General features: G+C 40.6%; 1 protein-coding gene across 4 annotated transcripts in view; it reads left to right on the forward strand.

Annotated features, from left to right (window-relative positions):
* The window catches only part of Amot (angiomotin), a 66,436-nt gene extending 55,613 nt beyond the window's left edge, over window positions 1–10,823 (forward strand). For all 4 annotated transcript variants that reach the window (XM_026396807.2, XM_026396808.1, XM_026396806.1 and 1 more), the window contains 4 exons: window positions 3,299–3,421; window positions 4,642–4,874; window positions 6,095–6,793; window positions 7,113–10,823. In XM_026396807.2, coding sequence (XP_026252592.1) covers window positions 3,299–3,421; window positions 4,642–4,874; window positions 6,095–6,793; window positions 7,113–7,210 — 1,153 coding nt within the window. In that variant the 3' untranslated portion in view covers window positions 7,211–10,823. The remainder of the gene's footprint in view (window positions 1–3,298; window positions 3,422–4,641; window positions 4,875–6,094; window positions 6,794–7,112) is intronic.
* Window positions 10,824–14,726: the final 3,903 nt, after the last annotated feature.

A 14,726-nucleotide genomic window follows, 5' to 3' on the forward strand; every position in this document is an offset into this window, starting at 1 on the left:
AAACTCTATCCTCCTGCCTCAGCCTCCAGAGCCACTGGGATTCCAGGCCTGTGCCACCGCACTAGGCAGTGAATTTATTTCTAAAGAGCAGCAAAAATGATAACAAGATAACATACCTGATTGACCATATAATATTTTAGTATGCATTTACTGAATCTCATGATTACCTTTCTCTAAACTTACAGTGTTTCATTTGTATTTTGGGTAAAGTAAATTCAGGATAAAGGAAGAAATAAGGGCAGGAAGAGCGGAGGTAGAAGCTCCTCATACACGTCACACATGGTGACCTATTCCTTCTTGTCAGCGTCTCTCAGATACCATCCTCTGCTTTCTTCTCATTCTACCTTCTATCTTAGTCATCCCTGTTCTTAACTGTGGCTTCTCTCTAATAATAACAGTGGTATTAACTCTGTAAGACTAACCCTGGCATCTCCAGGATTCAAGTTAGAGTCTCAAGACACTTACACTCCAATGTCCCTAAAATTGCAAGCTGTCACAGCACTTTCTAAACATCATCTTCTCAGTTTCCTATGACAGCAAATGGTATGTCATCTTTCCTAGATATTGTAATTAGAAATAAAGTTTTCATTCATTCTTCCCTCTCCCTAACACCCACATCCAAATGGTCTCACAGTTCTTCCAATTCTACCTCCTGTAGCCCATTTCCATTTCCCTTCCCACTTCATGAGTTCTTATTTTTCTTATCTCTCAATGGGATTATTGCAATCACCTTCCCAAATTGTCTGTCTGATTCCAGTGTCTCTCTCCTCTAATCCCTCCATCACACTTCAGCAAGAGATAATGTTAGTGTCCTAAAGCTTGGCACACATCAGTTCATTCCCTTAGAAAATTAGCTGTAATAATTTTCAATGCCTCTTGGAATAAAGTCCAAGTTCATTCCTAGAGTGGTTAATTATTTACTTTGTCTTGCCTTGAAAGTTTCCTGAAGTCAGAGCCTAGTCTTTTCCACATTTCTACCCTCAGCAGCCTCCCAGTAACTTCAAACACTGATCCGCTTATGGTAGAGTCCATGTATTAAGTAAATAAAAGGATCCTGCCCATAGGGCAAGATGGACTTGAAGTTTAAACGATCACTAAGTATTTAAATCATGAGGTCATAGGTGTCATTCTAGAGAGGAATTTGAGTAATGTGATTGGGATTACTTCTTTGAAGAAAGGAAGGAGAGAGAAGATGACTAGGATGGGGTATTCACAAGAACTGTTTACTTAAGAATTTGAGATGGGTTATATAAAGTTCAGGGATATGTGGTTCAGAGTTTGCAGGTTGTGTTTTGAGAATGTAGTCAGCATCTCTGTCCTGATATTTTTAAGGATGGTCTCAGAGTATTGGAAGTAGCTCCTTCAAACACTATGCTTGCCTGCTTTTTCCTGGGCCACTGGCTTACTACTAGTCCTAGTCTTCAAGAAGGAAGATTGATGCTGAGGGCTGTCCTGGCAGCCCTGTAGGAATTCATTTAAGTGCCCCACATTTTCAGTCTCCATTCCTGAGGAGTTCACAGTGTCCATGTCAATTAGCTGGCAGGGCTCTGTGTACCCAAAATGGTCTTTTATGCAATGAAAGTGGCAGTAGGCCAGCACTAGTTCCCGCAGTGACAAACCGTACGTTCAAGTCCCCAGTGTCCGTAGACACCATGCTCTTTTCGAGAGGCCTGGCTCTAAAGCCTCAGCCATCAGTTCACATTGGCACTCTGCAGTGCAGGAATAGCCTCTGGGATTTTACCAAGTGCTGGAAGTTTTTCAAGCCATACTCTCCTGTATGTTATTTTTTTACCTTTGCACTTCTCACTTAATAATAAATAGCTTTGTTGAGTGCCTTTACAGTGAATGATGCTTTATGATTTTACATGCATAGTTTTATTTTATCCCCTGTGACATGAAGATACAATTATGGTTTCCATTTTACTTATGAGGAGATTGGGGCATGGAGCTGGTAACTGACTTTCTGAACTCATTAGGCTTGTCAGTGGTAGGGTACTTGGGGAAGCTGGGACTTGATCCCAGTGTCATCTGTAGTCAGAATCCTGTTCTCAAATACTACCCAACATTGTTTCCTCTCAGAGTATCCAGTAGGGCTATAAGCAGGTGAATTGCACCAGAGGAAGCATAGAATTCTGAGGTGCTAAAATATTTCGAATTTAGCAAATGTTGAGAGAGCCATTGCATTCCTCCTACTTTTTGCTCTCCATTCCAATAAGTGGTTTCAGCCTCATATAAGATGCAAGCTCTTGGTGGGGGGCAGTTGTTTTACAGAGGCTTGCCAAAATTCCCCAACCTTTATATCAATTTTCTGCTTGTTCATTCTCTTGCCACTTCACCCCCATCTGCACTGGTCACAATCTGGAAGTTAAGAGAACATAGCTAGCTGCCAGCAGAAAATGTGCCCAGAGTTCTCCCAACCTCTGTTCATTGTTGTGGGAAATGTAGCGATGCAGGACTCTTTCTCTCTCCCCCTCTCTTCCTCTCCCCCCCTCTCTCCCTCTCCCCACTCTCTCCCATTCCCTTTTCCCTGTCTCTGGGTCTCTGTCCCTCTCTATTTCCCTCTCAAATACATCCATTTTTCATCATTAATTGGTTTTGAGTAAATGGCCTGAGACACTTTCAGATGGAACATGATGGTCCCTTATACAGTTGGGATTCTGGCAAGAGAACAGTCACATTGATGGGGTAGAGTCATTGATTTAGTGCTAGCATGTTCCAGATGTAGATTAGATAAGGAACCGGGAGGCAGTGAGTCAAAGGCCCTCTTAGTCCACTCACACTCCTACCTGATCTTAGCGGTTGACATGCCTATTATTTGTTTCCAGCACTCATTCAGGTGTAGTTACTGATATTCATCTGCAACAATAAGCCACTTAGTAACCCTCTGATTTCCTTTATAGTCTAACTCTTCCCTTTTCTTGGCTGTCATGAGAGTAAAGTAGAATATGTACAAATTCCTGTTACTTGGTCATGATCTAAAAACTTGAATGGTCTATCTGCTAGGTTTGGGGAGGACATCTTTTCCAGTTCTGAAAACAAGCATGTGCACATTTCATAGAGTTCCTCACTAACTCTTGTAGCCATGTCCATGATAACAACCTCTTCTTCTACTCTGAAGCTGAACCTTCCTATTTTGGAGACTCTTAATACAATAACTCACTCAGGGAACCCAACCGTTCCTAATGTGATTGATTTCCAACTCAGGCTTTCTAGGAAAGCGTCCTTCAACTTAGGAGGGAAATAACATCTGTTGATTTTGTTGCCTGCTTGTCTTAATTATTGCCATTTTCCTCCCTAGGGATACAACGGTCATCAACCACTCTCCTAACACTAGCTATGACACAGCTCTAGAAGCTCGAATCCAGAAGGAAGAGGAAGAAATCTTGATGGCCAACAAGCGTTGCCTGGACATGGAGGGCAGGTAAAATATTGATCTGGACCTTAATGCATCTGAGAAGTTGGTGTAGAGACCAGATAGGTCAGTAGAGAAGGGTAAGCATCTTTATTCATGGCTGGAGAAGATGATTATGCAGCCTTACCCACCCTGCTATACTGCTATCTTCCCTGACAGCTTGTTACTTAGAGTTTGAGATGTGATGACCCTGACCATTTCCACCATCTGGCCCCTGGCCTTCCTAATTGCTTGCCATCTGCCTTCTGCCAGAGGTGAATTATTGACATTTTCACTCTGAGCTATTCTTCTAGCACCACAGCCCAACCCTGTTACACAGCAGACTACTCAGCAAAAGAACATCCATTCAAACTGTCATGTAGGCCACCTGATGCCTCTTAAATCCTCAATTTTTTGGCTTGAAAAACTTCCAGCCCTTCCATTTACTTTTTTTTTTTGGTACCAGGGATTGAACCCACAGGTATTTAACCACTGAGCCACATACCCAGCCCTTTTTTATATTTTATTTTTAGACAGGGTCTCCCTAATTTTATTAGAGCCTCACTAAGTTGTAGTGGCTGGCCTTGAACTCATGATACTCCTGCCTGAGCCTCCCAAGCCACTGGGAATACAGGCATGCACCACCACGCCTTGTTTCAGGGTTATTTACTTATTACCTGAGGTGGTGGCTCATTCATAGAAGTCTTCAACTTCTCACTGAACACATTTCCATTGACTCAACTTCTTTGAGACAGCATCAAATACATGGCTTTTCTCATATCCCGCTTTTTTCTTTTTTGCCAAGACTCTACTTTGATTATAAGGTGTAAGAGACAGTTCCTGAATATTCTGTTGTATCCAGATGGATGTGCAGAAGGACTTTTTTAGAAAACCCTATGGCACACCATTCCTTGTCTTCTAACTTAGAACTCAGACTAGGCTATCCCTTAGTCAGAAAGATAATGGGAACTCAAGTACACATAGGTAGCAAGATCAGAGTCCAGAGGTAGCAACAATGTTGTTTTTTTTTATTTGTTCCTTTTAGTTCTATATGATAGCAGAATCTGTTTAGATATAATTATAGAAGCATGAAATATATTTTATTCTAGTTAGAGTCCCATTCTTATGGATGCACATGGTAGGTATTCACTGTGTTGTTTTCATATATGTACATGGAAAAACTATGTCATGGAAACCTATGTCAGATTCATTCCAATGGATTTTATATGTTCTTTGTCTTGGACTTCTAGGATCAAAACACTCCATGCCCAGATTATTGAGAAGGATGCCATGATCAAGGTACTCCAGCAGCGCTCCCGGAAGGAGCCGAGTAAGACAGAACAGCTGTCATCCATGCGGCCAGCAAAGTCTCTGATGTCTATTTCCAATGCTGGGTCAGGCTTGCTCTCCCACTCATCCACCCTGACTGGTACACCCATCATGGAAGAAAAGCGGGATGATAAGAGCTGGAAGGGGAGCCTAGGTAATAACAGCAAATAAGGAAGATAATAGTGACACATTTCAAGAGAGTCCTGACTAAGTGACCCACATAGCAAGGAAAAGGGGCCACTATCCACATTCTAGAGGGGAAGATGATGTAGGTTGAGTTTTCTCCTCCAGAGGGGCTAGCTGTATCAGGAGTTCCTCCACACTCTGAATTCTCACAGTGAAAACATTGAGACCAAAGCCTAGCAAACATGAATCCTGAGTTCATTTGGATAGGAAAGAAGATAATTTGGAGTTCATCTTAAAGTTTCTCAGATTTGGCCTTTGCTGCATGGGACCTTTGTCTTTAACCAAAGCCCATGTGGCCTTTGTGTCATTTAAAATTTCAAAAAATTTTAGCATTTCTGTGTTTCTTGGAAGATCCAGACTCCTCATTAAGCTAAATGGAGCTGGGTGACAGGATTTTTGTTACCAAAATGTTCTGATATGAGAACAGAATGTACTTTTTTGTTAGATTCCTGGGCAATAGCAGCAGCATCTGGAGTAGCAGCAACTGCTGATATATATGCAATATATTGCCATCTATAATATATTATAAATAATACATATAATATGTATTATACACAGTATAGTAAATATATATTATATATATATACTTTATATATATGCTTAATATATATATATATATATATATATATATATATATATATATATATATATATATTTTATTTGATCTTTCCTTGTTGTTTTTAATATCTTCCTTGGTCCTCTGACCCTTGAAGTGTCCTTTGGCTAGAGTAAACATTTGAGGAACCATAGTCATGGTCTGAACCATAGATCACATAGTGTAAGCACTCCCATGTGTGTCTACAGACTTCTCCCCTCCCTCATCCTTTTCAGCTCTGTGGTAGTGTGTGGTGTTGGTTAAAACTGGAACCAAGTAAAATTTTGATAAATTGGTGGAACTTAATCACCATTGAAAAATAAACCAACACAGATTCACAGGACACTTAATATAGTGTGCTGAGAGTTGAATAATGAGGACCAGAAAGGATCTTCCAAGGCAGAAGACAAGTTTTCACCAAGGTGGGAGGTGGCTCATTTTGGAACTTTACTGGAGGCAAAAAATAAAGGATTTAGACTCATTTGAATTTCTCCTGAACTCATGCAAGAGAGAATAGCTAATCAAACATCTGGGTTGGAATCACCAATTGTTTCTTATTTGTTTATATGTTTTGTATTGTTTTTCATTTGTAGGCATTCTTCTGGGTGGAGACTACCGTGCCGAGTCTGTCCCATCCACGCCTTCGCCTGTGCCCCCCTCCACTCCCCTGCTCTCGGCTCACTCCAAGACAGGCAGCCGAGACTGCAGCACCCAAACTGAACGTGGAACCGAACCGAACAAAACTGCAGCTGTTGCTCCCATCTCTGTTCCTGCTCCAGTTGCTGCTGCCACTGCTGCTGCCGCCATCACTGCCACCGCTGCCACCAACACCGCCACTGCTGCCACCAACACCACCACCATGGTAGCTGCTGCTCCAGTTGCTGTTGCTGCTGCTCCATCTGCTGCTGCTGTTGCTGCTGCCCAGTCTCCAGCAACTGCTGCTGCTATTTCTGCTGCTGTTTCTCCAGCTGCTGCTGCTCAGTTTCCAGCTGCTGTATCTGCTGCTGCTGCTGCTGTTGCGCCTGCTGCTGCTGCTGCTGCTGCTGCTCAGGTTGCTCCAGCTGCTTCGGCTCCGGTTCCAGCTCCAGCTCCGGTTCCAGCTCCAACAGCGGCTCAGGCTTCTGCTCCGGCTCAGGCTCAGGCACCAACTCCAGCTCCGGCTGCGGCTCCTGCTCCAGCTCCAGCTCCAACTCCAGCTTTGGCTCAGGCTGAGGCTCCTGCAAGCCCAGCTACCGGTTCTGGAACACGTCGTTTGTCTATAACAAGTTTGACCTGCAATCCAGACAAGACAGGTAATAATTCTGCATATCACATAGTTTCGAGTTCTGTCCCCAAGTACAGATTTATTTGCTGATGTCTGCTGTGTAGGTAGAGGTGGCTATTTGGATTGAGCTTTTCATGTTCCAAAGAGAATTTATCAGAAGAGAGAAAAGAAGAAGGTTTGAGATGGGAGCAGGCATGAGTAGGTGCTAGTGTTCTAGTAATGTAAATGAGAAACTTGCCAAACAAATTTCCTTGCTATCGCTTTATGAAGGTTCTAATGCTATCTGTAGAAATTTGTTTTTTTTTTACCTTGTCCCTAATGTTTTCTGATCCCTTGTTTCCACACAGATGGCCCTGCTTTCCACTCCAATACTCTGGAAAGAAAAGCTCCCATTCAGATCCTGACCCAGGAGCCTGATACAGAGATGGTGGAATATCTCATCTAAATAGCCCAATCAAGAGCTGCAGTTTCTCAGCAAGAATGAATTAATCATTTTCTTCTTTTGTTTGTTCTTATTTTGAGGGTGAATACAAGGGTTGGGGGGAGGGGATGTTTTTTAAAGGGACTTTTTATTGGAACAATGTAGTACTTTAGTCATACCATATGAACTCCAGTCTATTCGTGATTCTCTAGGAAGTACTTCTAAAAGATAAATTGATCAGAATGTGCTCTAAAGTTTACTGTTTGGAGTTATAGAAATTTTGGGACTGTTAACAGGTAGATACACATCCATGTTTTCAATGTGCTTAAAGTTGCTTAAAATGTCCCTATTTGAGATCAGTTTTTATTGAAGAGCACAGTATGTGTAGAAGACAGTGTGGAACATGTAGTATGTAAGTGGGAAGCCAGAGAGAACTTGAGTGTGTGCTGTCTTCTCTAAACAGCAGCCACAGAAAACTCTCGCTTCAGGCTCATGAAATGGAATAATTTTAGTAGCTGTGTAAGCTGGAGAAAAGGTAGGGAGTATTGGGGTATGAAAGGGTGCTAGAGCTAATTCTCTCTCTGAGTTGCCCAGCTACCCTGCCCTAGCAGATTGTATTGATCTTCATTTCAGTGGTGCTTTGGAAGTGGATTTTTTTTGGTTCCCTCCTGGAGGTTCATGCATTCATATATGTACTCTGGAGTTATTTATGCATTTGGATAATTAATATATTGCTTTCAGATGCTAGGAGAGTAAATTAACTGAGTGATGCACAACTTCCTGTCTTGTAGGGAGTTAAACATCTGGTGCCTTGATGGAGAATTTCATGAGATTTTGCACACAGACACTGTGGTCTGGGTGTAGCCATGAACAGTGCTTACTGACCTTTCATACAATCATTTGGCTTAGTGTTTATTTCTTCTACAGCACAGATTCACTGGTTGGGTCACCAGTCTCCAAATTGCCAGTCATGGGCAAAGTTAGGAGCATTTTTGTTGACAGGTTGAATGCTTTGAATTTCTGGTGACTACTTTAGAATAGTTCATTTTGTTTTCCTAAATTGTTAGCATATGCATAGGCATATGTGACTGTCACCTCCAAGGGAATAGCATCAGAAGTCCAAAGTACCATGCTGCAGTCAGGGGAGAGGTTGATTGCAGCAGTCTCTTCAACTACCTCTTCTCAGTGCCAGTGACTCCATCTTGGAATCCCTTTGGGAAGCAGTGGGAAATGTGCATGTGGGCAGGAACCAAAGGAGGCCTTGCCATAGTGCTGCCTCCAGGGACACAGAGGGATGCCAATTGCCATAGGCCCCTGCCCAGTGTCACCTTTCTGCCCTTCATTAAGGTGACAGATCTGCAGATAGTGTCATTAAGATCAGTTTTCAAGGGTATAGGGAGGGTGAGGGGGGTGTGGGATGGTGCTAGGTAAGGGTAGGGGTGGGTAGATGTTTGGAGATGTATTAGTTAAAATCCAGACTAATAGAAGAGTAGCCTGATGTATTATGTCATAAGCCATAGTGGTGGGAAGGAACTGTAGCAATGTAGCTCTACCCCCTGATTTTAGTGGTGAGGAATATGAGACTTGGAGAGGTTCAGTGACTCTTTCAGGATCAGATAGCACATCTGTCCATTCTCCCAATTGCCATGCTTATTTTGGGAACTCCTATTCAAAAAAGAAGAACCTATTTTAAGAAAAGGCATCTTCATGGTCCAGGATATATGTATTTTTAAAGCATCCCTGGTTTGAGTAGTTTGTCCAGGGTTCTGAATTTTTCTTTTGCCTCTCCTGCAGTGCCTTCTATAAGATTTTCCCTTTCCTGATCCCCATTTCAATATTGAGTTGTGTGAAATGTCTCCTTAAGAAATCAACTCCACTTTTTCTCTCTCTATGACATTGGGTATCTTGGGTGATCTTACAGGGTTCCTCTGTGAGTATAGGAATGGTGTATTTACCAGTATTCTTTCGTAGTTCATAATTATCTTCTAAAGGAATTACTGTGTGTGTGTGTGTGATAGGGATGGACAAGAGGGAAGGTATTTTAATTTTCAGCCAGTCTTTTCACATTTTCAGTAACAAAGTAATCATCCCACACATTAGTCCTCAATTATAAAGTGAATGACAAATAGAAATTAAAAGAGCAGTTGTGCCCATTCTCATTCATACTACCCATTTAAGAGAGCCCCAAACCTCAAAATAGTAGAAGCAGCAGATAACAAACTTCAGGAGAGCTATTTTATATCCAAGCAAATAAATTTAAAAAATAATAAATCTTTCATGGTGATAACACATTGCTTGAATTTTGGGGGACTCTGGGAGCCATGATTGTAGTCACATTCTGTAAGGTGACAGATGTCATATCACACTGTGTGGCAGCTATCTCTTTAGATTTGTGTGTTTGGGGGAAAGGAGGAAGTTCTTGCCTAAGTACTATTTTGAACTTTCCAGAACTTTTCTGCCCTTTCACAATAGAGGCAGTCCCTCTTTGCTCAGTTTTCAGCCCTAGGTAATTTGCTAAAATAACATTTTACATCTAAGAGATGAAATAAGACCATGTTGATGTATCCTGTTTATGCAAAAGATAGACCCTATCCTTTCAGAATGTCTTTACTGAAAGTGTCATTTCAAAAATTCAGATTTATGGGAGAGATCTCAAGTTAGCCATCTTTTCACCATTGTGTGGATATAACATTTGAAGGATCTTTCTGGAATCCACCGATCTATGTATTTTACTGGCACCTCATAGAACAAGAGGGTGACCTTGTTGTCTTAACTTCTACTGCCTGGTGGTCTATGGGGACCTTTGATTTCAATTGTACACCAATGTCCCATGTCCAGGAAAACTTCATTAGAACAAATTTTACTTGATCGAAAACTCCTATTAACAATGTTCTGGAATGAAAAGTAGCAGCTTGAACTTTCTTTTAAATTCATGTATCTTGATTATTGTCTTAATGAAGGATTTAAACCCAGTGCTGCTTTTGAGCTTCAGGGTGACAGGAGAGCAGGAACATGAAATATCTGGCATAGGAAATATACCAAGAGACCCATCCTGATTTCCTTTTGTTGTTACACTGTTGGGTGGGTATAACAATTAAGAAATGAACAAATTGGTTGTGCAAACTACTTTTTCTGAAGAGCCTAAATCATGCGACTGCTTGAAGTATATTATGCATATATACTAACTTGGATAAATTTAATTCTCACATCCATAAGCCATACAATCTCCTGTTATCTCAAATGCTCATTCATATATGGAATGTTACTTAAGATGTGTGCCTTCTTACTGAAAGTGTTTTCAAGGGAAAGCATCAGCTGTGGGCTAATTGCCAACAATTTCAGTCCTCCATGATCCTTGGAATATATCTTCCAAGTGCCATCTATCATCAGTAGGACAAGTGTCGGGAGTTTGTTTATTTTCTTCCAGTAGCAACGATGGGTTACATGGAGCTCTCAAACCTCCTTCTGGCCTCCCTTGTGATTAATGGCATGTGTTTGTAAAATGGATAGCTGGGGTTGGCAGATGGCTAGAGAAGAATTGCTTTTGATTTTAAATGTATGTGATCCCATAATGATTGTAATCCCATTCTGTAATCAGTGGAGCTAGTTCCAATAAAGTGAAGCAGGTTTAAATCCACTTTGTGCCTATCTTTTCACTGACAATAAAGTTAGCTGTTTTAACATGCAGTACCGTGTGGAAAATGCTTTGGTGTTTACCGACAGAAGATTTCTTTGTGCTATATTAAGTGATTAATTTCAATTCAGTTTGCAGAGAAATTGCCTTTCAAGGACAGCATGTAGTAGAATTTGTACTTTCTTGAAGTATGGGATATGATTATAGATTATAAAGTATTAAGACAACGCCACAGGCCACATGCTTTAATTGGTCTCTTTATATAATCAGGCAGTATATATTAAAAGCTTTGCATCTTTTCATCTCCTAGTTCCAAAGGATAAAATGATAGCCACTCAATGTAGAGAATCAATTTTTGGTTAGCATTTTGGAAGGCCCCCTGATAGCCCTTTTTTACCCTTGTTCTTATGCCAATTCATCAGTTTTGGTTGAGGGAGCTTGTTATTAAAAGCACATCAAAACCACAAACAAGTTGGCTCTTTACTGAAAATGTTGAAGCTGCCTTTACAATGCCCTTTCTGGGCTTCCTGTTTGCCAGTAAGTTCCAAACCTGACTGGTGAGGAAAAGATCTCAAAAGACAAGGTTGGGGTTATACCTCAGTGGTAGAGCACTTGCCTAGCATGTGCAAGGCCATAGGTTCAATACCCTATATGGGATTAAAAAAAAAAAAAAACCTCTAAGGACTTTGAAATGGCATGTTTTCATAGTGAAGTTGGTCTGATGGTGATGGGGCAGGTCTAGAGAATTCATTCAACTATAAATTTGGTTTCTTCTAAGTTGGGCTTTATCCTCTCCATACTTATGGTGAGGTATTTGGAAACTCTATGGATGAAAGCCCACCCCTCTTTTTTCAGGACATAGAAAATGGTATTAAGTGAACCACACCTTACAAAACTTTGCAAGGCATTCCTTCCAGAACCATCTTGTGTCCAGTCCTTAACAAGTAGTCACTTGCAAGAAGAAAAAATAAGTGTTTCTTCAAAATTGCAACATCACACTATAGGAGCATTTCTAAATATTTTTCAATATGAAAATTTAATCTGGTACATGCCTGCTATTATACCTCCCTTTCTGCAGGCTTTCTTTTTTTTAAAGAGAGAGAGAGAGGAGAGAGAGAGAGAGAGAATTTTAATATTTATTTTTTAGTTTTTGGCAGACACAACATCTTTGTTTGTATGTGGTGCTGAGGATTGAACCCGGGCTGCAAGCATGCCAGACGGGTGCACTACCGCTTGAGCCACATCCCCAGCCCTCTGCAGGCTTTCTTATTGAGATAAAATGATGTTCATAGCCTCTATGAGATGCACTATTGCAAAAAATCACCTCCTGTTTTCCACCTCCTCCACCTCCATCTTACCCTACAAGAAGGTATTTATTGGAGGAAAAGAATGTAAATGGTTTGGTCTTAGAATACTTTCTACATCAACTGGTATTTGAATGAAGAGTTTTCACTGACAGGACTACCTTTCCAAGAAGAAAAATATGCACAATATCAAAATGTCATACCATCTCACAAAGTACTCATTCCTTAGGTGAACCAACTGAAAGAAGCCCAGCGTATCGATTTTGCTCTCCATGTTTTGTCATTTACTAGTCACTTCTACCATTGGATTAGAGCATGTGTGAGAATTGCTGAATAACTACTTACTAGATGTTGCCACTGTAGAAAATAATCCCTAGAATACAAAACTTTAAAAATACAGCCCGTAATTCTGGTTTATTAAAGAAAACACGCATGCATGCATGCATGCACACACACATGTATGCACACACATGTGCGCGCACACACAGAGTTCATTACAATCTGTCAAATGGCAAAAGTTTGAACAAGATACAGAATCAGTGCACATGACAGAAAAATGGATGATTGTTGTGATCACATGGGGGAATGAAGAGAAACAAACCTGAACTTTAAAGGATGTGTAGATGTTAATCTAATGAACTAGGGACCAGGGATGGAGATTACATGTAGGAGGGACAGCATGTGCAACGGTAATCTCACTTTGTCAGTTCTAAGATGAAATACCCTAGGGTCTTTATTTTAATAACCTCCTCATGGAGACTTATAAATTCAGATTATGGAATGTATTAGTGTAGAAATCAACAGAGCATGGAGTTCTAGACCTGTATCAGTCACTTAACAGACATTTACCTGTGGACAAGTTCCCTAACAGAATCAGAGAGGTTTATCAGTACAATGGGTATAAATACGTATTTCTGTGGACCTCAGGGAGTGGGGGCAGGAGACTCTCACTTTTTGAGACAGTATATAATATATATATATATAAAAATTCCAGTCAAAACAATGGGCTGAATCCATAAAGAAGATGTGGTTTGATGTTTTGTTAAGAAAAATACAAACATATAAAAAAGCAGAATAGCTAGGGCACCTCCATAGACCTGTTACTGGGCTTCAACAATTACCAATCTTGCTTCATATATTTCACCTACCCGCTCACCTTATATGATTTTGAAGCACATCCCAGACATCAAAGCATGTTTTTTTTAATATTTATTTTTTAGTTGTAGTTGGACACAATATCTTTATTTTATTTATTTATTTTTATGAGGTTCTGAGGATCGAACCCAGGGCCTCACACATGCTAGGCAAGTGTTCTACTGCTGAGCCACAACCCCAGCCCCCATCAAAACATTTTATCCATAAATATTTTAGTATGTATAAAGAAGAAATTTTTCCCATATTTTAGTGGTGCATTATAATAATTCATAAGTGGGATTCCTTGTAAGGTGACATTTTAATGTTAAGAGCTACACCTGGAATCAAAATAACAACCCACTAAACAAACAAAACTGACAGCATGTTTATGTTTGCCTCTTACAAAGCTTCGTTTGATTCCTCAACTTACGGCCTTAAACCAAAACCAGTGGTCTCAAAAACATGGATTCATTCTCCCTTAATCCATTTGTCAAAAAGGCAGTATATTTTCTTTAAAGGCTCCCCAATGTAATTTCTAAGTCATTATTCTTCCTCCACTCATATAAAAAGCTCTGGCTCCTTTAATGTTCCTGTCATCCAGCTGTTCCTTGTTTACACTCATCTGCTGATTTGGTCACTGTCCCAAGTGCACTGATGATTTTGGCCTATGGATCACAGTTATATCTCCACCCCCAAACGACCCAGCCAGCATGCTGGCCTTTCTGCCAGTTCCTTGGCCTCTCCATCTCCTCTGACCTCCACGTCCACTGCACTTCAGTCCTCTGTGTTCGTGGCCAACCCAGAGCTGGTCATCACTCAGCGCTGCTCCACTGTGCACATCATGTCCTCCAGTGCCCTGCTCTCTGGCCAGTTTCCCATCTTCCCAGTTCTTCTACTCTGACTCCATCTGTCCATTAAGTCCCTTGATACCTCTGTTTCTCTCCAGGCTTTCAGCCCTTACCTTCCTGATCTGGGCCTCATGCTCAATCACCCAAACCTTCAATTCATTTACACCCCCTAAAGCCTCAACTATTCATTACAAGTCAGAAACTCTCCCTCATAGCTTATATCCAATCTATTACTGATTCTATCAAAATAAATCTCAAAACCAATCCATTTACTTTTTTGCTACTCTACTGCCAACAACCTGTTCAAAGCCACCAGTCTATTTCAGTAGCCTAATCATTGATCTGCTATTCCCACTCTTTTATTCTAGTGTCTATTCGGCAAAAAAAAAAAAAAAAAAAAAAATATATATATATATATATATATATATATATATATATATATATATATTTCATATCATTTCCCTGCTTTTTCACATTGCAATGTTGCAATGTAAATAAAATGGGACTACAAAAGGCAAAACAACTGAGCCAAGGTTTTATAGCTGATAGATTTGGAACTAGGACACTGGTATCTTGGACTCTGTTCCATTAGTATCATTTTTTTTTTTTTGTACTGGGGA

This window comes from Urocitellus parryii, chromosome X (genome assembly GCF_045843805.1).
Source record: "Urocitellus parryii isolate mUroPar1 chromosome X, mUroPar1.hap1, whole genome shotgun sequence".
NCBI classification, from domain to species: Eukaryota; Metazoa; Chordata; class Mammalia; order Rodentia; family Sciuridae; genus Urocitellus; species Urocitellus parryii.